The sequence below is a fragment of the Gymnoscopelus microlampas genome (assembly GCF_963454915.1).
Source record: "Gymnoscopelus microlampas genome assembly, chromosome: 11".
Lineage (NCBI taxonomy): Eukaryota > Metazoa > Chordata > Actinopteri > Myctophiformes > Myctophidae > Gymnoscopelus > Gymnoscopelus microlampas.
This window is the reverse complement of record NC_139948.1, coordinates 40,881,649-40,904,538: the sequence shown is the minus strand read 5'-3', so window position 1 is coordinate 40,904,538 and position 22,890 is coordinate 40,881,649. Positions and strand designations below refer to the sequence as shown.

The 22,890-nt window shown below is 41.7% G+C and overlaps 1 protein-coding gene and 1 long non-coding RNA gene across 2 annotated transcripts in view; both read left to right on the top strand.

Annotated features, from left to right (window-relative positions):
* The window catches only part of LOC311054759 (uncharacterized protein), a gene marked incomplete at both ends in the record, with an annotated part of 106,890 nt that overhangs the window by 66,187 nt on the left and 17,813 nt on the right, over nucleotides 1–22,890 (top strand). The window contains 9 exons of the mRNA XM_084070764.1: nucleotides 8,165–8,458; nucleotides 8,642–8,968; nucleotides 9,098–9,232; nucleotides 10,642–10,768; nucleotides 14,617–14,820; nucleotides 15,819–15,842; nucleotides 20,086–20,172; nucleotides 20,768–20,862; nucleotides 21,764–22,057. Of these exons, the coding sequence (XP_083926890.1) occupies nucleotides 8,165–8,458; nucleotides 8,642–8,968; nucleotides 9,098–9,232; nucleotides 10,642–10,768; nucleotides 14,617–14,820; nucleotides 15,819–15,842; nucleotides 20,086–20,172; nucleotides 20,768–20,862; nucleotides 21,764–22,057 (1,587 nt within the window). The remainder of the gene's footprint in view (nucleotides 1–8,164; nucleotides 8,459–8,641; nucleotides 8,969–9,097; nucleotides 9,233–10,641; nucleotides 10,769–14,616; nucleotides 14,821–15,818; nucleotides 15,843–20,085; nucleotides 20,173–20,767; nucleotides 20,863–21,763; nucleotides 22,058–22,890) is intronic.
* On the top strand, nucleotides 4,935–6,555 carry LOC311056402. Its single transcript, XR_014601875.1, has 3 exons — nucleotides 4,935–5,054; nucleotides 5,821–6,126; nucleotides 6,323–6,555. It is a non-coding gene; the product is annotated as an uncharacterized lncRNA (long non-coding RNA).

Genomic DNA, 22,890 nt, shown 5'->3' with positions numbered 1-22,890 from the left:
CCCTACTGGGGAAATATCCTGTCCAGTCTGTTTGCTGCTCATTCAATGTACAATATTATAGCATGATGGTAGCCTACTTTCCTTTTACAAATGTGCATGGTGGCATTAGCATAAGATAACTCAGTAATATTGAAACGAGTTAGAGTCATGCTCACACCCTTTGGTGTAGAGGGAAGAAAGAGCAGACCCAGTACTACAGACCCAATGCTCAAGTTTAATAAGTACTGAGGGTTCAAGTGTCTAAATGTCTGAAATAAAAAGAAAACATGAATTTACACAACACGGTTGACAGTGCTGTCAAACAAGTGTATGGATCTATCTATGAAAAAATTTAATCTAACACAATTTCATACATTATGTAGTGGGGGTCCCTGCTTCATCTCTCTCAAGCGGGTCCCTTCTCCATCTCTCTCTCAGCTAGAAGGTGCTCAGATCAGAATAGTAGGGTCTCGATGCTCTGGAAGACTGGAGGTCTATTACAACAGCCGCTGGGGAACAGTCTGTGATGACAGCTGGGACATGGAAGACACTCAAATGGTTTGCAGAGAGCTGGATTTTGGCATTTTTGGCATGTATTTGGTTTGGTATCTCTTAGCAGAGAACACTATAGCCCACATTCACCCAGAGCATCATACAGGCTCACAGCGCATACCCTGCTGTGCTGATTGCATGCCAGGGATGGCCGGAACATATTTTGTGCTCAGTGACACGTGTAAGAGATCACAATGTGAGCTAAAATGGGACAGTACAACCGAAATGGGTGAAGAACAAGTAATCTCAGTGAAATTACTTTAATAAAAGAGAATACCGGTATGCTGAAAATGAAATCTCTGCCTGTGCCCATTGATAGTGATGAGCTTGGCCTCTGAATGATTTCAAAGTGCTATAGAATTTATTTCAACAAAATAAAAAGTACCTAATGTTCATGGTGTGTTGTTTTTATACTGAAAAAGTTTTTCTAACCCTGACAAAAGTCATCAGTAATATTCAGTTTCAGTTGGTTCAGTTGGTGTGTTATTTTAGTGCAGATAATCCTTTTGGAATTAAACTTTTCACTTGCAAATGATGCAGTTTGATGTGTGTTGCATCCTTCTTAGGTGCACATCTGTGTTGTCTCACCCGTCTGGCACTCCCTAAGCAAACACAATTTCTAATTATTTGACCCACGTCTTAATAACGTTCTAACCTGGCTCCAGCCCCTGAATCGATAGCCCCGCATTCAGTGAAACAAAATGAAAATTCAGGCCATGTCAGTGTCAGGCTAATTATGTTCAAAAATAGAAAAGAAAAAGAAAAGAAGGAACTCAAAGGCAGAGCGTAGGCGTAAACTCCCTTTCAAGCGCTCCAGAGCAGGAAGTTGGTGAAAGGGCAATTTCCACCCCTCTCTTTCATTCAAGGGGCTTCTAATACCAGCAGGGCTGTCACTCAGTAAACATAATCCTTTGTGGTATCAAAGTATTTTTGTTATAACAGATTCATTGATGGATTGATGGATTGATCACAGTTATCTGTTTGTACATGAACAAATACACTGTAAATACCCCTAGCTGTCACACACACACACACACACACACACACACACACACACACACACACACACACACACACACACACACACACACACACACACACACACACACACACACACACACACACACACACACACACACACACACACACACACACACACACACACACATACAGGCTAGGAAGCCTATAACCCTTAGTAGATCATAGCCTATATCTAAAGCAACTTTCCGTGGACCAAACATGCACCACATCATATTAATCAACGACACACATCACATGCCGGGTTTATAATGGTTTATAATGGCCCCTGCTGACGACGCATGCCAAGTGCACACGTGCATCGATGAGAGAGAGGAGGAGGAGGGGTGTCACACAGCAGCGTAGGGTGTTTTACATGACAGGAGAGATTATGATGGGATTGTTTGTCCAGAAGACATTTGAGGCGACGAGAGTTTTAGATATTGACCGAATAAAACAGATGGGAGGGAGAGGAAGAGAGGAAGGGGACACGGAGAGAGAATGATGGGGAGGGGGAGGGGGGAGAGAGAGATGCATCTCATCACGTTTATGCCTCACGTTGGTTACCTATAGCCCCCCACCCTCCACCCACCCACGCGGCAAAGATGATGAGGCAGGCAGCTCCCACTCATCACCAGTTGATCAGTGCCAGAAGTGTGGACAGTGGTAGAAAAAGTCTACTCGCATTTCTTACTTACAGTAAGTAAAAGTATCAATAGTGAAATGTAGAAATACTCTGTATTAATTAAGTAAAAGTCCTGCAGAACCACTGTGGAATGTGTGGATGTGTAAGGTAGGCTGAGGTGCTTCAAAATGTCTGAACGTGCTCATGGGTTTTGGATGAAGCCATTCATTCTCTTACATGCCACCTTCTCACCTGTTTATGTTTATGAATGTGATTTGATTGGATCTACTGACAAGGTTCAACCACAATGATATAAGCTTGTTTACAGTGGTGTAAAGTTACTAAGTACATTTACTCAAGTAATGTACTTAAGTACAAATGTTACGTATTTTCTACTTTACTGTAGTATTTCCAATTTTCAACATTTTGAATACCGGAATGTTTACTTGTAACAGAGCAATCCTACCTTGCAGTATTGATACTTTAACTTAAGTAAAACATGTGAGTACTTTTTCCACCATGCTCATTTATTTTACAACGTAAGCAAACAAAAGAAAAGGAAAAAAGAAAGAAAAAAGCCCTGCTGTTGGAGACTTTGAAAGTCTTTTAAACTTCACGTGGAGGAGATGAAGTGTAACTTTTACAAGTGGGTCATCCCATGCATATTTAGCCCACCCACCGGCTAACCTACTGTCCGTGTGACTGCATGCACAGTCCCGGTAGCCCGCAGCCAGTGGTGTAAAGTAACTACAGTAAGTAATAATTCATACTCAAGTACTCTAGCCTACTTAAGTAATATTTTGAGGTACTTTTACTTTACTGGAGTATTTCCAATTTTCAATACTTTTACTTCTACTCCACTACATCTCAGAGGCAAATATTTTACCTTCTACTCCACTGCAATTGGAAGAGGAGGAAGTGGATACAAATAAAAATAGGCTACAGTCAGTAGCCTACTTATAGCCTACACTCAGCACCCCATGGATAATCCTGACATGATAAATAGGCTTATAACTACACTGTAAACCAACCACTGTCGCATAAGTGTCATCATCATGCCATGTGAACAGTGTTGCCAGATTTTGTGAGAGAAATAAGCAGGTATATGAAAACAAGCCCAAAAGAATTAAGCGACACATCAGCTATTTGTATATAGCTGCATCGCGACCCCTTGTGAGCTTGTAGATCTGCTGTGTTCAAAGAAAAATCTTGAAACATTTCAAATTTGTATTGGGGTCCCTGGCACGAAATCTGCAGATCTGTGGCCAAGTTGTGGCCACATTTGGGGGTCCTTGACATGGAAAAGGTTTGAGAACCACACTGGTTTAAGCAACATTAGGAAACAAGCGCAAAAAAGCAACTTGACAGAAAAACAAGCCCAAAGGCACTTATAATAAGTAGACATGGCAACGCTGATGTGTGTGCGTGTGTGTGCGTGCAACGCTGATGTGTGTGCGTGTGTGCGTGTGTGTGCGTGCACGCGTGCACGCGTGCGTGCGTGCGTGTGGTACTGGAGTCGAATCCTCACTTCACCCCGCATGACGACAGAGGAGGGTCAAGTTTAGATCACATAGGCTGGAGGGATCGTGCTGTGATTGGCTAGTCTGTTGTTGTCATCATAGGCAACCGCTCGTGCGTGGAAACCCATTTGCATGCCTGTGGACCTGACTCTATTCTGTGGACAGTAACTAAACTGAAAATACTGGAAATACTCCAGTAATGTAAAAAAAAAATACCTTCCTCATTAATTGAATGTCACGATAAAGAGGACTTAAAGAGGACTTCGCTGGCTTCATATTCATATCCCTGCAAACCACAACCATAAAAAAAGTTGTATCTGTAGCACGACGGTACTTATACTTAGGCCTGTCACAATTATGACTTAATCGTATAATCGCAATTATTTTGTCATAATTGTTTCCATGTTGAAAAATGTTCATACATAAAAAAGCAGAAATAGCTGATCTATTTCCGCAATGTTTACCTTTTTTTTAATAAAATGTATAAATGTCAGTCATTTATTTTATTTCAGTTATTTGACATATCTTCCCTGTGCAATTGTTTACTAAGCCTAAAAGGCAAACAGAAATGTATTTTGTATTCATATGTTCCAATGTTTAATGCCAAAAACTAAATTGTTAATCGCAATTATTAGTGTGACAATAATTGTCAACTTAAATTTGTAATCATGACACGGTTTACCAGGCTACTGCAGCCCTACTTATACTGAGCTGTTATTAAGAAGATTTTCACTGTGGAAAATGTTAACATATCAAGGTTTTACTAAAATGGACACAAATGACAGAAAGCTATATAGATGTTGTATCAATGTGTTTCATAGTGTAATGCCACGGGTGATATGTGATGTGATACTTTGTCACGATTAGGAAAACATGAAAGTAACTCAGTGTGCTCTGCTTTTCCACCTACAGTGTCTGTTTTCCTGTACATACCTTCACATACAGGTCAGCATCGTCTCTGAAATAAAATATATATATACATATTTTGACAAAAAAAAACAGTTAATGAAATGAAATTTAGAATGTGAATGTTTGTTTTTTGTTTACAGAAGCTGCCCAGATTAGATTAGTCGGGTCTTCTCTGTGCGCTGGAAGAGTGGAGATCTATTACAACAACCGCTGGGGAACAGTCTGTGATGACTCCTGGGACCTGAATGATGCTGAGGTGGTTTGCAGAGAGCTGAACTGTGGGAGGGCACAGAGTGCTCATGGGAGTGCCTATTTTGGACAGGGGAACGATCCAATCTGGATGGATGATGTGGGTTGTTCAGGAAGTGAAAAGTCTCTAACTCAGTGCCCGCACAGTGGATTTGGTGTACAGAATTGTGGTCATGGTGAGGATGCTGGTGTCGTCTGCTCAGGTAAGAATGGATGTCATGTGACTCATCTCAAATGTTTATTCAAAAAATCACACCCAGTGTGACTAAGCGGTGGCAGGGTGCCTACTCTGATGAGTGTGTGCTGTCATTCAGGCGGTACAAATCTATTTGATGTGTGGGCGCTGGCATTCAGACGGTACTACTCTATTTGATGTGTGGGTGCTGGTATTGAGGCGGTATTAAAATAGTTTTTATACTCTTTTTATCAACTTTTAAGTATTTTTTCTCATTTTGACTATGTTTAAGTATTTGTACTCATTTTAACTATGTTTAAGTATATTTACTCATTTTAACAACCTTTAAGTATTTTTACTTATTTGAAGTACTACTGAGTATTTTTACTCAATGTAAGTACTGTTAAGTATTGTTACTCAATGTATTTACTTTAAAGTCTTTTTAATCACTTTATTTACTTTAAAGTCTTTTTTACACATTTTTACAGTATTTTTACTCTTTTTATCAACTTTTAAGTAAGTTTACTATTTTTTTGCGGTCCTTACGTGTGTGTGTGTGTGTGTGTGTGTGTGTGTGTGTGTGTGTGTGCGTGTGCGTGTGCGTGTGCGTGCCTGTGTGTGTGTGTGTCTATGTCTTGAAGTGGCGCATGTGTTGCATCTTTGCCGTGCTCAAACGGACGGACGGACGGACCCACACACACGGTCAAATGTAGAGCGGCTGGCACCGCTAAAAAGAAAAATCTTGAAGGTACAACACCATTTCATTTTATTTCATTTTATTTATTTCTGTCCAGGTCCAGTGGTGAGGCTAGTAGGTGGTGGACGGTGCTCTGGCACGATGGAGGTCTATCATAGTGGTCAGTGGGGGACGGTGTGCGACGACGGCTGGGACAGCAATGATGCCGCTGTGGTTTGTAGAGAGCTGGGTTGTGGGAGCGTTACAACCACTCTCACACCAGATTATGCAAAAGGCATCGATAAGATCTGGATGGATAATGTTGCTTGTTCTGGTAGTGAATGCTCTGTGAGTCAGTGCTCACATCGAGGATTTGGGAAACATTCCTGTAGCCATTCAGAAGATGTTGGTGTTGTTTGTTCAGGTAAGATATGTAAACTGATTGATCTTGATGAGATATAATTACTGTTGATAGAACCTGGATGAATATTTGATTCCAGTTCACTGAATGAGTGGAGTTCAATATTCTCAAAAGCATGAACACTTAATTCATAATTGCAGTTCCTCCAAATGGTGATCGGGAACAGCAGTTGTTCAATGTGAGATGTTTTCTTCTGCAGGACAAACATCTACTGGATCATCTTATAGACCATCGCCTATATTGTCTGCATCCAATTCAGCTCTTTCACCAGGAGAGCAGTTGATCCTCACCTGCTCAGTTTCACCCCTGCTCTGTCCACCTCTTCTTGTTAACTTTTACAAGGATGGATCGTCCATTCGACGTCAGACCAATGGTGAGACGTTAACACTGTCCAGTGTTGACTCTTCTCACCAGGGACGTTATACTTGTCAATACTCAACTCACAGCACCACAACAAGCTCCTACAGCAGCCCAGTTAACATTGTTGGTGAGTCAGGACTTTTTATGGGACCTTTTGGAGCCAGAGATCATGATAGAAACCCTACAAACAAACCTAACCGAGGATTAATGGAACTACATATGTTATTATAATTACTATATTATTATATTTTTGGCTTTTGGCAGAGATTAGAGGGAAATTGATGCCATGTTTTTAACCACTTGAACCCCAGCATGCCTATTCTGGTGGGAACATTTGCCGAAAATAGCCGATCTACAAGCCCACAACACATCGCGCTGCGATGCGTTGTGAGCTTACAGATCGGCTATTTTTGGCGAAGAGGTGTAGATGGAAAAAAGTGGTCCAAGTACAGTTGTAACTCAGGTCTGTTTTTTACTAAGAACAGCTAGAGGGTTTCAGTGCTTAAATCATATGTCAAACTACCACTTGTTTCCAAGTGACATAACATCCAGAAAGTAGGCTTGATTGGCTGCTTTTATAAAAGCACAAACTACAAATATACATGATTGTCAAAAACTGTTATTAAAACAGCGTAATCTTTTACATTCATATGCTACTATTTTCAGTGACTCTCCCAAAGCCCAGCATCTCAGTGAATCCTGTCAGTGAGGTTACCTGGGGTAACACAGTTGACATCACCTGTTCCATCACAACTCAGTATTTGGGTGGAACCTTCACTTTGCAAAAGACCTCCGGTTCATTTAGAAAGAACCAAGTGAGGAAAATAACTATTTCATTATTTTACTTAACAATGTAGTGACATAATTCTGAAAGTACCGCTGCTGTGCAGCAATGGTCAGGCCGGTCTGGACTATGTGCAGAGTTTTGTTGATACTCATACTGAGTTGGCAATGGCCGATATCGAACGCAGAAACCTTGTGACTCAAAGTGGAGTGCTCTACCGACCAAGCTACCCAGGCACACACCATGTTAATTGCTGTTCAGTACATGGATTTAGTTAGAAATATAACCAAGCAAAAGTCTGTTATTTAAGGGAACCGTTTGCAGAATTGTACTTCCACTTCTGCTTATATTCTCTATATACCACAGCATGAAACTCATCCACGCCCTCCGTTGACATGATCAATTGCTCTACTAAGTAGCTATCTGGTAAATATCAATTAAAATGTTACACCTACTATTTAGTTAAATTCAGATCACCTTAAAGGAGTAGTTCAACCCCCAAAAAAATACTTATTTTCTATCAATTACACACCCCATGAAGCCTTGCATTCATGGAGATTATTTCGTTTTTGTCGCCTTCCTAAGCCAATAATTTGATGACTGGTGGGCAGGAGACTTGCGGTGTCCCCTACCGGAGACATTAGCATCTTTCCGCCATAAAATGTAGATGGTTACTGTAGCGCCACCATTAGGAGAATCGTCCCACAATGCCATTTGAGGAAGTTTGTCATAGGAATTAACCTGTGTGCAAAGTTTTGTTTATTTTCATGCAGGTTTCCTTATTGGAAGAGAAAAGAACAAGAATGACCGGCAGCATAGCTGCGTGGGCCCTGATAATATACAAAGCTAATAATTAAAATGTTCTTCTTTTCTTCCCCATTCATATACTACTATTAGTGAGTCTCCCAAAGCCCAGCATCTCAGTGAATCCTGTCAGTGAGGTTACCTGGGGTAACACAGTAAACATCACCTGTTCCGTCTCAACTCAACATTTGGCTGGAACCTTCACTTTGCAGCAGACCTCTGGTTCATTTACAAAGAAACAAACCACCAGTGTCTCGTCATATACCTTCAACATCCCTAATGTGGACTTTGTCCATGAAGGGTCGTACCAATGTCAATATGAAAGAACTGTTTCAAGAAGACCCTTCAAATCTCCTCAAAGTGACTCTGTTAGGTTCTCTGTTACAGGTGAGGCAAAAAACTATAGCATTATATTATGTTAACTGCTTAAAATGTCTAAGAATTCACACCCTGGACTCAATGGTATACACCAACGTTTAGAAATAGTCTGAAGAATAGATTAAAATTGACAACTAAGACATGTCTTAATGTTCCAGTATAAAATTATGAATTATGTTTCTGTGTGACCAGTGAGGCTGCCGCAGGCCAACATCTCTCTGACAACTCCATACACAGAGCTGGTCTGGGGTCCTGGGCATTCAGAGGTCACCAGGGGTTACAGCTTGTCCATCACCTGCTCCATTCTCCCCCAGTATCCTGGAGGCTTCTTCTCCCTCATCTTCTCTGGCTCCAACAGCAATATCAAGCAGAAGTCAGCAGTCAACCACTCTGCCTCTTTCCAGTTCCCTGCAGCAGAGTATGAACACCAGGGCAACTACAGCTGTGTCTATGAAGTCACCGTCTCCACACGCAAGTTCACTTCTAAATGCTCAGAGCTGCTCTGCGTCTCAGTCAACCGTGAGAAGATTTATATAAAGTATCAGCAAATACACACACTACCACAAACTAGATCTCTGTTACTTGTATCTTTCAAAATGTTATATAACTACATTTCTAAATAAATACAACTTTTTTTCTTTCTTCCAGCCTCTCCAATCCCTCTGCTTGTGGGTGGAACTGTAGGAGGTGTGGTCCTGCTCTTACTTCTGCTGCTGATCGGTCTCTGTCTGATGTGGAGGCGAAGACACAGAAAGCCTGTGTTCAAGACTGATCCCACAGCCTGTGAGTAATTATCTCGGCCAGGCCGAAAGGCCGGGAGGCTGACATTATGTTTTCGACCCTATCCGTGTGTGTATGTCTGTCTGTGAGCAACTAATCTCGGACACAGCTTGACCAGTTGCAGCTTTGCATGCACACACCCAGAGTAGGCCAAAGAAAGCACCCACATTTTTTCATGAATGCTTTATGCTGTGTTCTTAGATCAAGACGCAACTGCCCATATAGGCCACACCCATTTTGCGTTTTCTACAAAACCCACTTTTTGCTACTCCTACACCACTGAGGAAGATTCTAATTCTTAAAGGAGATGTACACCATGTTCAAAGTGGTTGGATAATGGCAGCAAAGTGGATGACAAAATTATTTTACATTTAGAGACAATGAATGATAAACTGAAACGGTCACTTCACCGATTTTGCATGTTTATTTCGTTTTTTTATTTTATTTTGAGCGTGATTTCCTCTACTATGACATCATAATAGAGCATGTCAGTTATTCCTGGACTACAATGGCCCATGTTTTGTGTAGTTCCAGTCAGATCGACCCCTCCAGCTGATGTCTCATATAGCACATTCTGTGGTTTCCTGTTCATATTGCAACTCGTGTTTGGGTTGTGAACAACAAGAAAGTTGACAGTGATACAAGAAGTGGTAACGGACATACAACACTTCTTTGTGGGTGTGGTTGTGCTGATGTAGCTATTTACTTCTCTGTCTTGAGAGCCTCATAATCATAAAAAAAATCCCCTAATGTGTTAAACATCTGCAAAATATGAAGGTAACAACATCTCTAATTCAATCTGATGCATCAACTCTAACTAATGCTATGCTCAGTATATTCTTTTGACCTCACATCGTGTAACAAAATAACAACATTTCTGCATCCCCCGTTTTAAAAAAACGTTTTGTGCTCGGGTAGCAGAATCAGTAGAGCGTTAGCCTTTGAATCTTAAGGTTCTGGGTTAGCTCCAGGGCCCAAGTGTGGTGCTCTACCTCAGCAATTCATCTTCCAAGGGTCTAGCTACTTACTTTTAAAAGTATATTTTTACTCGAGAAATTCTATTTTACTTAAGGAAACTTTCCTCAAAGTGAGAGTGCTTTTACCTGCTTACAATATATAGTGTGTAATTAGATTAGCTTTTCTTTCTGTTTTATTTCAACTTCCTCTTATTTTTACATATTTTTGTTTGTCCTTTTATAAACGTTTATTTTGTGTATTAATGCTTTGTTTATTAATATCTTGATGTTTTGTGTAAATCTGTTTCAATTGATTTATCGTTGAAATGCGCTATATAGATACACTTGCTTTACTATGTACCAGTATTGGAATTCAATGAGATCAAGCTGATATAACATATAGCCTATATGACACCAACACTGATATACATTATGTATGTATATATTTCTTCCAAGGTGTGATGAACACCTACAACACAGTGGTCAGAGCCAATGATGAAGGTGATGAAGGAACCTATGTCAATGCAGAGGCCTTCACCTGTCACCAAAGCGACGATGATGACAGCGATGACTATGAGAACGGGTCAGTTAACTGAGGGTTTGAAATGAACCTCACTTGAAGAATGTCTCAAGTGAATTAACCTGAGTGAAAAGAGATAAAAATGCAATACTATACTGATCATAACAACAACAACAACAACAGCAACAGCAGCACACATGAGGTGTCATCTTTTCTTTTAAGTTCTTTTAAGTTTAAGTTGGTTTTAATGGAGGCTAAATGTGTTCCCATCTCATGTGCCATTCATTAACTCATACACATTACACTGAACTGATGTAAATAAGTAATAAGTAACTTGATTGATATAGCACTTCTCACAGAGAGGACTAACAAAGTGCTTTACACAGTAGGATTTAGACCTGAGGCCAATTCTAAAAACACCTTCTAAATCCTGAACTAAGTTTTCTGAAAAATAACTACACACAGAGGTTAGGGTGCATCAAAAAATACAATTTTAACCTGCTGATCTGTTAATGTGATAAAAGTGTTCCAATGCATGTTGTTACAACATATGCAAAATATTTTTGCAATACGAGGTGATTTAGAGGTGCAACGGCCATCAGCTTTTATGGCAAAAGGGGGTAACCAGCATATTATGCATGTTTTTACCTTTTGTTTATTTTTTATTCATTTTTAAATCTAATTTCATATTACTGCCATCACCAACACATCGTGCATAATGCACTTTAGCTACAACTTTCATTTCAACATTCAACATAATGTTTATTTGGTAGCCATGCTAACCTGAGAGAATCAATTAAGGACAATTCTAATGCTAACGAAGCACAATGCTGTGAGGCAAAATGACTCCACCCTTGACCTGAAGACAATTGAGGTAATCTACTCTCTATTGTACTTTTATTAAGGATATTTTCATATGAGTTGTACTTTTGGGAGCTGCCTGGCAGGCACGCTTTACCAAGGAGCAGCAGGAAATGACAGTGAAGTCCAGAATGGCGATGTTGGAGAGTGAAAGTGATGAGCATAGCGATACAGAAGACTGGCACCACAGCCTGCTTTCCACCCTACATCCTCAGCCGGCCGAGTCTCGTGTCACTGGCTACACTGTTGAAGATCACACCGATGCAGCAGGCTGCCTTCACGCGCAAGTTCAGAGTTGGGCGGTAATTGTGCAAATATTTCAGCATCCTATGCGACAGCAGATCGATCACGCGGCCAAGTGCTGGAGGCTGTCAATAAAGAACACCACAAGCAGTGGACACCATCTCCCATGTGCACCCTGCACTGGGACAGCAAGTTGACACTGATGTTCAGCAATGTGCGCCAGTTGGAGGAGTGTTTGACAGTGGTGGTTGGAGATGCGGAGCAGCTCAAACTGCTTGGTGTGCCAGCGTATACAAAGAGGAAAGACGAGGCGTGCGGAGAGATCATCGCCCTGCTGACATTTAAGCTACTGCAGGACTGGTGCTGTGCCGACCAGGTTATCAACATGGTATTTGACACCACTGCATCACAGCAGCCTGCATTGCCATCCAGCTCTCACTTGGTAGACCACTGCTCTGGTCCGGGTGCCGGCATCACATTGGTGAGGTGCTCCTCAGCCACATTTTCACTGATCTCAAGGTGGAGACGTCACGCTCACCAGAAGTTACCTTGTTTAGGCATCTGCAGGACAACTGAACTTGCTGCCGCACAATTACAGTGGCCCATTGTCCCACTACATTACTGCCAATGCCGAACAACCGTTACTGGGCAAGTTACGTGCTGAACTCACTGTGTGTACTGCAGCAGTGATAGACTACAAGCGAGGCGACTACCACACGTTTGTGCAGCTGTGTCTTGTCTATCTGGGTGCAGATGATGCAGCACAGACTGCAGTATACTTTCAACGGTTGGGAGCTCTGCACAAGGCGTGCTGGATGGCCAAGCTCCTCTACACTCTCAAGCTGGCTTTGATGGAGCAGCATATCGCCATGCTTCCCCAGGGCATCATCACCACATGGCAGTAGGTGCCGAAGATTCGGGTGTTTGCCATCTTCATTACGCACATCTACAGTACGCAACATGGTGGCTGACCTGTGACACAGCCGTAGATGCCGCATAGAATGACCTCACACTCTACCACAACCTATCAGCCATGAAAGCGCTGGAGAGGCACCTCAGGTACCTGACCGGTGAGATGATGCCCCTGGCACCCTTCAGCACCAAGGTGCCAGCTGCGTCGTGCACTTGTGGATGCCATCTTGGAGCACAAGCTAGATGATCTTCCCGAGGGTAACAGTCTTCCACGCCGACATCTCGCCACTCCGACTAGTGGCTTCCGCGTGCGGTTAGGGTTAGGGTGAGGGTTAGGTATAGGGTTCGTTAACGTCGGAAAGGCGACATGTCGGAAAGCCGCCATGTAACCCTTCCCATGCAAGCCCCAAAGCAGCGTTTTGGCACTGGTTTCGGCAAGCCAAAGCTTCCAGTCCTCTCGCCGACCACTAAGTTGGCCGACCTCGCCAACCCAGACTGCTGGTTCGGTATGCACCAGCTGCACATCGATCCAGAATTTCTGGATGAAGAGGATTGGGCTACCAGTGCATCATTCCAGGCACGTGTGGTGAATGTGCGTGCCATCAACATTGTGAATGACTGTGCCGAGCGTGGAGTCAAACTCACAACGGACTTTGTGGCAGCAGCCGAGAGTGAGCAACATCTGCAGAATCTGCAGGCAGTTGAGCATGACCACTGAACAGCCCAATCTTCGCTGCTGCAAGCGCAAGCTGAACACAGTGTTTTTTTTTGTTTTTGTTAGAATGTTCGAATTTTTTATTTTTCTGAAAATGTTTCAATGATGTTCAATGAAAATGTCAAATGTTTCTTCTTAATAAACACATTTTGCTATTTTCAAAAACATCTTCTCAATAACTGTTTGTTGTATTTTTGAGAAATTACCATGTTATGTTATCAAGAAATGGGAGTTCAAAAAGCACCAAAAACGGCAATTTTTGGAAAAATAGCAAAAGTTGACATGTTGCGTTGCACCTCTAAATCTGAATGAATTTCCCCCAAACTTTGCACAAATCATTTGTATAGACAATGGAACAAAATGCAACACCTAACAGTTTGATATTTTGAGATTAAAATTTTTGCATTGAATTTTGATGCACCCTAACAGAGGTGTTCCCGGCTTGAAAGGTATATACAAAACGCATAGGTGTAACAACGCAAACACGTTACACACATATTAAGATTAAGGGCATTCCACAAACACTCGTTTAAACAGTAGTGTTTTAAAAGTTACAAGGCTACAGCTCTGAAGACCTGTAAAAAGGGCTTTAAATTCCAAAGTCTGGGAGCTGAAGATGAAAGGCCCTGTCACCTTTAGTTATTAGTCTAATACGGGGAATAACTAGTAGACCCTGGTCAGCAGACCTTAAGGTCTTGCTGGGCATATAAGGTTGGAGAAGGTCAGTTAAATATACAGGGGCCTGACCTTGTACTGTAGATATGTGAGCACCACAGTGCTAGTCCAAGGCGGCCACGACCGAAGTAATATGACACCTTCTGCTGGACCTGGTTAACAGTCTCGCAGTAGCATTTTGGATTAACAATTATCTCTAACTCATGGTGTGAGAGCTTTGCAATGTTCCTATGGTGGAAAAAACATGTATAGGACTTGATGTGCGTGTCAAGGTGCATATAGTCTGTTCAAAACTGGCGCCAGTCGTTTCTGAGGTTGGAGCGCACATTGGTTTTGAGGGATCCAATACAACCAGCCACCTTAGGAACAATGCTATCAGAGGCAACAATGAGCACCACAGTTTTAGCCTTGTTTAACTGAAGGAAGTTACTCCCCATCCAGGCCTTAATGGCACACAAACACTCCAGCAATACATTAAAATTATGTCTTCTCTTGTCGACCTCAGAGACTTCATGGCAGCCAGCAACATGCTCAAACACGTCTACAACCCTGGTGCGGTAGAGGAAGAGGAGGAGGATGATGCTATCTATGCTAATACAGACATGTACCCCGAGAGCAGCACCAAAGAACACCTCAACCCTGGAAGGAGAGTAGTGGAGGGTCAGAGTGATGAAGATGAAGACAACATCTATGCTGACTATGATGGCTGGTAGGTAAAGACCATGGTCATCATCAGTTACTTTGAATACATTCATGTCAGTTCAGAATTCAGTTTATTTAGTTGGTTCAAATGTGTGTTACATTGATTTCATTACAGAATTAAAGCAGTACCATACATGTTTATTATTTTCAGTTATGAACACATTTGGATGTCAGGAGAGGGATCTCCTCTGGTAGAACTTGACAGTTAGTTCAGGTTTGTATATTTTGAAACATTCTGCTAAAAAGAAAATGTTGAACTGCCCTTGATTACAATGAGCTAATGAAACTGTTATTTAGGTTGCATGCATGCTCATGATAACATCATGAGTGTTACTGTTGTTGATGTTTTATAAAAAAAAAGTTATAATCTTGTGTTTATTATTACTCTTCAATAAACTGTTGCTTGAACTCACATTTGGAATTCATTGTATTATAGTGCCTTCCATTATAAATTTCTGCCCTACTGGGGAAACATATCCTGTTCATCCTTTTATTAGGCCTAATCATTCAGTCTACACACAGTATATTAGCATGTTAACACAATGGTAGACTACTTTCATCTTACAGATCTGCATGGGAGATGACGGCATTGTCATCAATTGGGATTGTGCAGAGGGGGAGTTTAACCACTTAAGCCCTATGGCAACATTGCTTATCCAGAAGCTCACAAAGTGTCGCATTACTATGCATTGTAAACCTTTAGATCGGCTATTTTCACTATTCTTGAAAATTCATTAAAACAAATCATTTTTTTAAAATCTTTTGAAAGTTTGCCCAAAATAGGGATGCCAGAGTTCATGTGGAAGGTCTACCCACTGAATCTATATTTATTGCACGGAAAAGCGGACGACAAAATGTATATTGAACCGCATACTTCTTTATGACCTCTCCCACACTGACTCCAAAATTGCCCTCTGACAAGTGGCTGAGATTAAAAAAAGAAATGCATTGTTTTCATGCATTAAAATCTAATCAATAAAACATTACATCTGACTGTTTGTGCAGGTTCAAGTCCAGCGCTTCCTATAGGTGATATAGGCAGCTGCTTAGGGTGCCATCCCGAGGGGTGTGCCAATCTGAAAAAAACAATAATTTCACATCATTTGCACATCTCATCACTGTTTGGGTCTATTTACCTTGCTGGAATGGGCACCCTGACTATAGTTCGTAAGCTATACAGGCTACTACCTGGAATGTTGGAAGGGGCGGTTCGCCCAGGGCGCCATAACGGCTAGAACCGGCCCTGTTTAAGGGGGCCTTAAGTCTGTAGCCATGCTGCAGTGGGACTACCCTGTGGCTCTGCCCTGGAACCCTGTGGAGTTTTATTTAATTTATTGACAGTAAGTAAGTAAGCCATGCCGAGCCATGCCAAGCCTAAACTTCAAACTTCAGTGAATGTTGGAAACATTGTGTCAAATAATACAATGAATTTATTTGTAAATACATAAAATTAAGAGAATTGAATAGCAAGCTGGACATGGGTATGCTGATGGATCTGTGAATAGAGAAAAAATAAGAAAATGCTGACACATATTGCAACAGATGAGCTTTGAGTGTAACGTATGATGAGGATTGCTTACTCTACTCTGGCTTCTGACTAATAAGTAACATCTTCAGTAATGCCTCGCAACGCATACTGTGCTTCCATTCGGGGCAAACCAAGTTCCTGGCAGTTTGAGGGAAACAGTGGCATGTTTGCAAAGCGCCATCTCTGGATATATCCAGCAGATGAAAATCAAGGTCAACAAATATAGGAATCACAGGAATGACTGCAACTTCTCTCTTTGACTACACAAGCGTGAGCCAATCATTATTCACACAACATAACATGCCCCTTATGACATCACTCCCCCAGCTACCCACACTCTGTCTCTATTGATGTCCATCCATCTGAACTCGTAGAGTCAACAAAGTCTACACAGATACAGTTTATTGGAAGTACATCATCATTTATGAATGGACTTTTTTTTTGTTGGTCTATTCTTCTTTTCCTTCACATTCTCATAAAGTGTATCCAAAATACACTCACTTATTAGCTTTGCAAACAAATACCTTTAGTGCATTTTTTTAGCAAGAGTTTATGGCTGAAAAACATGTTTCTCACTTCCTCATGTGACACAGGACCGAGCTAGTGTATATATATATATGTACACAGTGCTTTACACACTCCTTCATATCAAGGACCCCAAAATTTGATATGTATTTTGCAGAACCCTCATCTGAACAGATTTTATGCCAGGGGGCCCCAAATTCAAATCTTCCTGCTCCTTTACTCTGAAGCATTTTTTGAAGACTAACATCCAGGAACTACACTTAAAAACACTAAAAGAAACAAGTGTAAATGTGTCGAGGTGCTGTAGAGCAGCGGATAGTCGGTAGACGCCGCTGTGGTGTCTTTTAACAGGGCCACAGGTTCAAGTCCAGCCTAGTCACCTAACCCTTTTCCTATTACTCCATGGAGACTTGAATTCATGGAGATTTTTTTGTTTTGTCGCATTCCTAAACCAATTAATTGAAGACTGGCGGCAGCTCCGGTAGGAGACACAAAGAGTCTCCTTTGAGTCTCCTACCAGAGACATTAGCATATTTCCGCTGGTCATCAAATTATTGGCTTAAGAATGCGACAAAACGCGTGTGTTTCTGGGGTGCTGCTGTCTGCTGCCCACTGTTCTTCTCTAACTAAGCTTGTTTCTTCACACTTGTGATTTATTGAATATTGCTACCCATGGTTAAATATTGGAATGCTGCCAGCAGCAGGTGGCGCTCACTAACACAGGGGTCCTTGTGGCTTGAAAACACACACACACACACACACACACACACACACACACACACACACACACACACACACACACACACACACACACACACACACACACACACACACACACCATCATCATCAGATCTTCAATCAACAATTAGTGTTGATTGAAATCAAACTGGGATCCATTCACTCCAGACTGGATGTGAGCAGTGCTTATTAGATATAAATAGAAGGCAGGTGAGAGATTCCAGGGTGGATCACTTCAGAATGGAACCTGTCCCCTCTGCTGCAGGTAAATACAAATTGTTTGAATGATATGACAATTTTTGCCTGAATATTTAACATTATTGTTTAAGAATTGGGTTTGTAGCCTAAACTAAACCATAGCCTACAACTAAACTACAACTACTAAAACCAACCCAATCAGTTGTTTTCAAAACGTTTCCATATCAAGGACTCTCATCTGACAGGGACCCCATAAGGCTACAAGATTTGTGTAGTATTCTAAACAATTCCAGAAGTGTGTGTGTGTGTGATCTTGTGCGTTGGTCCCTGGCACATGTTTTCAGATGGGGTCTGTGGCCAAATATAATTGAATTTGTGGGTCCTTGACATGTAAATGTTTGAGAACCACTAGCTGTCTTTAGTTGTGAATTTCTGATGTCTGAAAGACCATAAGCATGGTAGTGAAGGCTTCCAAAATGTGACCCTGTAGCCCTACACCTGTGGTTCTCAAACTTTAGGCCTACACCTGTGGTTCTCAAACGTTTTCATGTAAGGACTCCCAAAATGATATGTATTTGGCCCCCTCTCATATATCTGGTTCCAGGGACCCCCAGAAGCAAAGCTTTGAGTTAAGCTATGAGCTTGTAGATCTGCTATTTTTGAATAGCCAAAGTATAAAAGGTTAAAGTGGTTAAAATGATTGTGATGCTGTATTAAGCCATTTTGCTGGGGACCCCCTGGAACCCCTTGGGGGTCCCCGGACCCTACTTTGAGAAACAATGGCCTACACAACTGAACTGTTTTGTCTTTCTTTCCAGAATCTGAAGTTGACCAGAAGAAGACATCTTGAGGACATGCAGGTGGCTGGAGTGACAGAGGAAGACGCAGATGGAAACGGATGATCCGCTGTGACGATCTAGGTTTCTATATCTATGGCTGTTGCTGCAGGGTGTGCAGTGAAGATGGCAGAAAGGTAGGAACTATGATGCTGTTGCTGCAGCGTGTGCAGTGAAGATGGCAGAAAGGTAGGAACTATTATGCTGCTGTTGCTGCAGTGTGTGCAGTGAAGATGGCTGGAAGGTAGGAACTTTTTAAAATTCTTTGCTGCTGCTGCTTAGGGTTAGGGAGGTCACTTGTGTTGCGTCATAAAATGGGCCATTCGCAAAAGAAATGCGCCAATGCAAAAAAAGAAAACAATGGCCTACACAACTGAACTGTTTTGTCTTTCTTTCCAGAATCTGAAGTTGACCAGAAGAAGACATCTTGAGGACATGCAGGTGGCTGGAGTGACGAGGAAGACGCAGATGGAAATGGATGATCCGCTGTGACAATCTAGGTTTCTATATCTATGGCTGTTGCTGCAGCGTGTGCAGTGAAGATGGCAGAAAGGTAGGAACTATGATGCTGTTGCTGCAGTGTGTGCAGTGAAGATGGCAGAAAGGTAGGAACTATGATGCTGTTGCTGCAGCGTGTGTAGTGAAGATGGCTGGAAGGTAGGAAGGAACTTTTTTTAAATTCTTTGCTGCTGCTGGTTAGGGTGCTGCTGGTTAGGGTTAGGGAGGTCACTTGCGTTGCGCCATTCGCGTCATAAAATGCGCCATTCGCGTCATAAAAAAAACAAACGCAAAAAAAACAAAAAAATGGTGCTGGTCTGGTTCTCCTGGTTTTACTAGGACAGGGTTCGAATCCCTGTGGTGCCCTGCTCATGGTTTGCGTTGCATTTACATTTCCCTAGTTTATTAGCACTTTATTGGTTACGTTGTAAGGGGGGGGGGGGGGCAGCAGTGTTAAAATGTGTCATAGGAGGGGGGAGGTACAGGTTAAAATGAATACATTACTGCATGCATTTAAATTTTTTCTAATCTTCAGTTCACCAATCCTCTCCCATCACCTGCAAGAAATGCACGGCACCTTCCATCACCATGTCCTGAGACACTTGTTCAGACCTAAAGTCTATTCTGTGTTCAGAATGTTAAGTTCTTTGACATGCAATGATGGGGTCCTTTCCATGTGCAGTCATAGAGGGGAGTGCCACCCCCTGTACTTTTGTCCCTGTTGGCTTTTGTGACTCGGGACTGTGTGTGTGTGCATATATATATATGTATATATATGTATATATATGTATATATGTGTATATATGTATATGTCATCTTGATCGTTATCATCATTGCACATTTCTTTTTGAAGTTCAAGTTGATTTTAGTGCAGGCAAAATGTGTTTCCATCTCCTTTGCTGTTCATCAACTTATATACTGAACTCATGTCTTCTCTTGTCGATCTCAGAGACTACAAGGTAGCCAGCAACATGCACAAACACGTCTACAACCCTGGTGAGGAAGAGGAGGAGAATGATGATGACTATGAGACTGGGTCAGTACACTGAGTGTAGGAGCCAAACATGTGGTTGGACTAACTCAAATGTAATTGTTATTTAATGTGTGGGCACCGGGTGTCTCTGTTTTAATCTCTATGTCTTGTCAGGTGTTTTTTGACCTGGAAGGGAAAACAGTCTTTGACCGCTGTGGTGTGAATGTTTGTTTGTAATGCTGCAATGTGTGTGTTTGATTTATCAATGGAAACGGGAAAATCTAATTTTATAATTTATGCTGATGTATGGGCTTGGGGCTGTATGGGTCTGGGGCTATTATTTATATGTATGTATGTATGTATGTATGTATGTATGTATGTATGTATGTATGTATGTATGTATGTATGTATGTATGTATGTATGTGTATATATATGTGTGTATATGAAAACATTGGCATTGTAAATTCTGCTGATGATGTGTCCATTTTTTACCACTTTCAACCTTGTGTCCCTATTATGGGAACATTTGTAGTGTTTTTTTACCCTCAAGATTGGGTACAGATGTATGTGACATCTCATCTTTTCTTTTAAAGCTCAAGTTGATTTCAATGGAGGCTAAATGTGTTCCCATCTCCTTGTGTGGTTCATTAACTTCAGACATTACGTTGAACTCATGTCTTCTCTTGATGGCCTCAGAGACTACAAGGAAGAGGAGGAGAATGATGCTATCTATGCTAATACAGACATGTACTGTACCCTGAGAGCAGCACCAAAGAACACTTCAACCCTGGAAGGAGAGTAGTGGAGGGTCAGAGTGATGATAACAATGTAGTGACATAATTCTGAAAGTACAGCTGCTCTGCAGCAATGGTCAGTGCTGGGCAGTTTGAGGACTGGTCTGGACCTATGTGCAGAGTTTTGTTGATGCTACTCATACACTGAGTTGGTATTGCCTGTTATCGAACACAGAACCTTGTGATTCAAAGTGGAGTGCTCTACCAACCAAGCTACCCAGGCACACACCATGTTAGTTAAGTGTTCAGTAGATGGATTTAGTGAGAAATATAACCAAGCAAAAGTGTGTTATTTAAGGGAACCTTTTGCAGAATTGTACTTCCACTTCAGCTTATAGTCTCTTGCTTTACTCAAGCCTGTAATACCACAGCATGAAACTCATCCACCCCCTCCGTTGACACGATTAATTGCTCTACTAATATCTGGTACATTTTATCAATTGAAATGTTACACCTACTATTTAGTTAAATTCAGATAACCTTAAATGAGTAGTTCACCCAAAATAATTACTTATTTTCTATCAATTACACAACCCATGAAACCTTGTAATTTATAGAAAATATGTTTTTTTGGGGTGAACTGCTCCTTTAAGATAGAGAGGTGGTTAATGTTAACATAATTAATAAATTAATTAAGTGTGTGTGTGTGTGTGTGTGTGTGTGTGTGTGTGTGTGTGTGTGTGTGTGTGTGTGTGTGTGTGTGTGTGTGTGTGTGTGTGTGTGTGTGTGTGTGTGTGTGTGTGTGTGTGTGTGTGTGTGTGTGTGTGTGTGTGTGTGTGTGTGTGTGTGTGTGTGTGTGTGTGTGTGTGTTACTGTACAATGTTTAATGATTAAAACAGTTAATTATTTTTATTTTCAGTGACTCTCCCAAAGCCCAGCATCTCAGTGAATCCTGTCAGTGAGGTTACCTGGGGTAACACAGTTGACATCACCTGTTCCGTCTCAACTCAACATTTGGCTGGAACCTTCACTTTGCAGCAGACCTCTGGTTCATTTACAAAGAAACAAACCACCAGTGTCTCGTCATATACCTTCAACATCCATAATGTGGACTTTGTCCATGAAGGGTCGTACCAATGTCAATATGAAAGAACTGTTTCAAGGAGACCCTTCAAATCTCCTCAAAGTGACTCTGTTAGGTTCTCTGTTACAGGTGAGGCAAAAAACGATAGCATTATATTATGTTAACTGCTTAAAGTGTCTAAGAATTCACACCCTGGACTCAATGGTATACACCAACGTTTAGAAATAGTCTGAAGAATAGATTAAAATTGACAACTAAGACATGTCTTAATGTTCCAGTATAAAATTATGAATTATGTTTCTGTGTGACCAGTGAGGCTGCCGCAGGCCAACATCTCTCTGACAACTCCATACACAGAGCTGGTCTGGGGTCTTGGGCATTCAGAGGTCACCAGGGGTTACAGCTTCTCCATCACCTGCTCAATTCTCCCCCAGTATCCTGGAGGCTTCTTCTCCCTCATCTTCTCTGGCTCCAACAGCAATATCAAGCAGAAGTCAGCAGTCAACCACTCTGCCTCTTTCCAGTTCCCTACAGCAGAGTATGAACACCAGGGCAACTACAGCTGTGTCTATGAAGTCACCGTCTCCACACGCAAGTTCACTTCTAAATGCTCAGAGCTGCTCTGCGTCTCAGTCAACCGTGAGAAGATTTATATAAAGGATCAGCAAATACACACAGTACCACAAACTAGATCTCTGTTACTTGTATCTTTCAAAATGTTATATAACTACATTTCTAAATAAATACAACTTTTTTTCTTTCTTCCAGCCTCTCCAATCCCTCTGCTTGTGGGTGGAACTGTAGGAGGTGTGGTACTTCTGCTGCTGATCGGTCTCTGTCTGATGTGGAGGCGAAGACACAGAAAGCCTGTGGTCAAGACTGATCCCACAGCCTGTGAGTAATTATCTCGGCCAGGCCGAAAGGCCGGGAGGCTGACATTATGTTTTTGACCCTATCCGTGT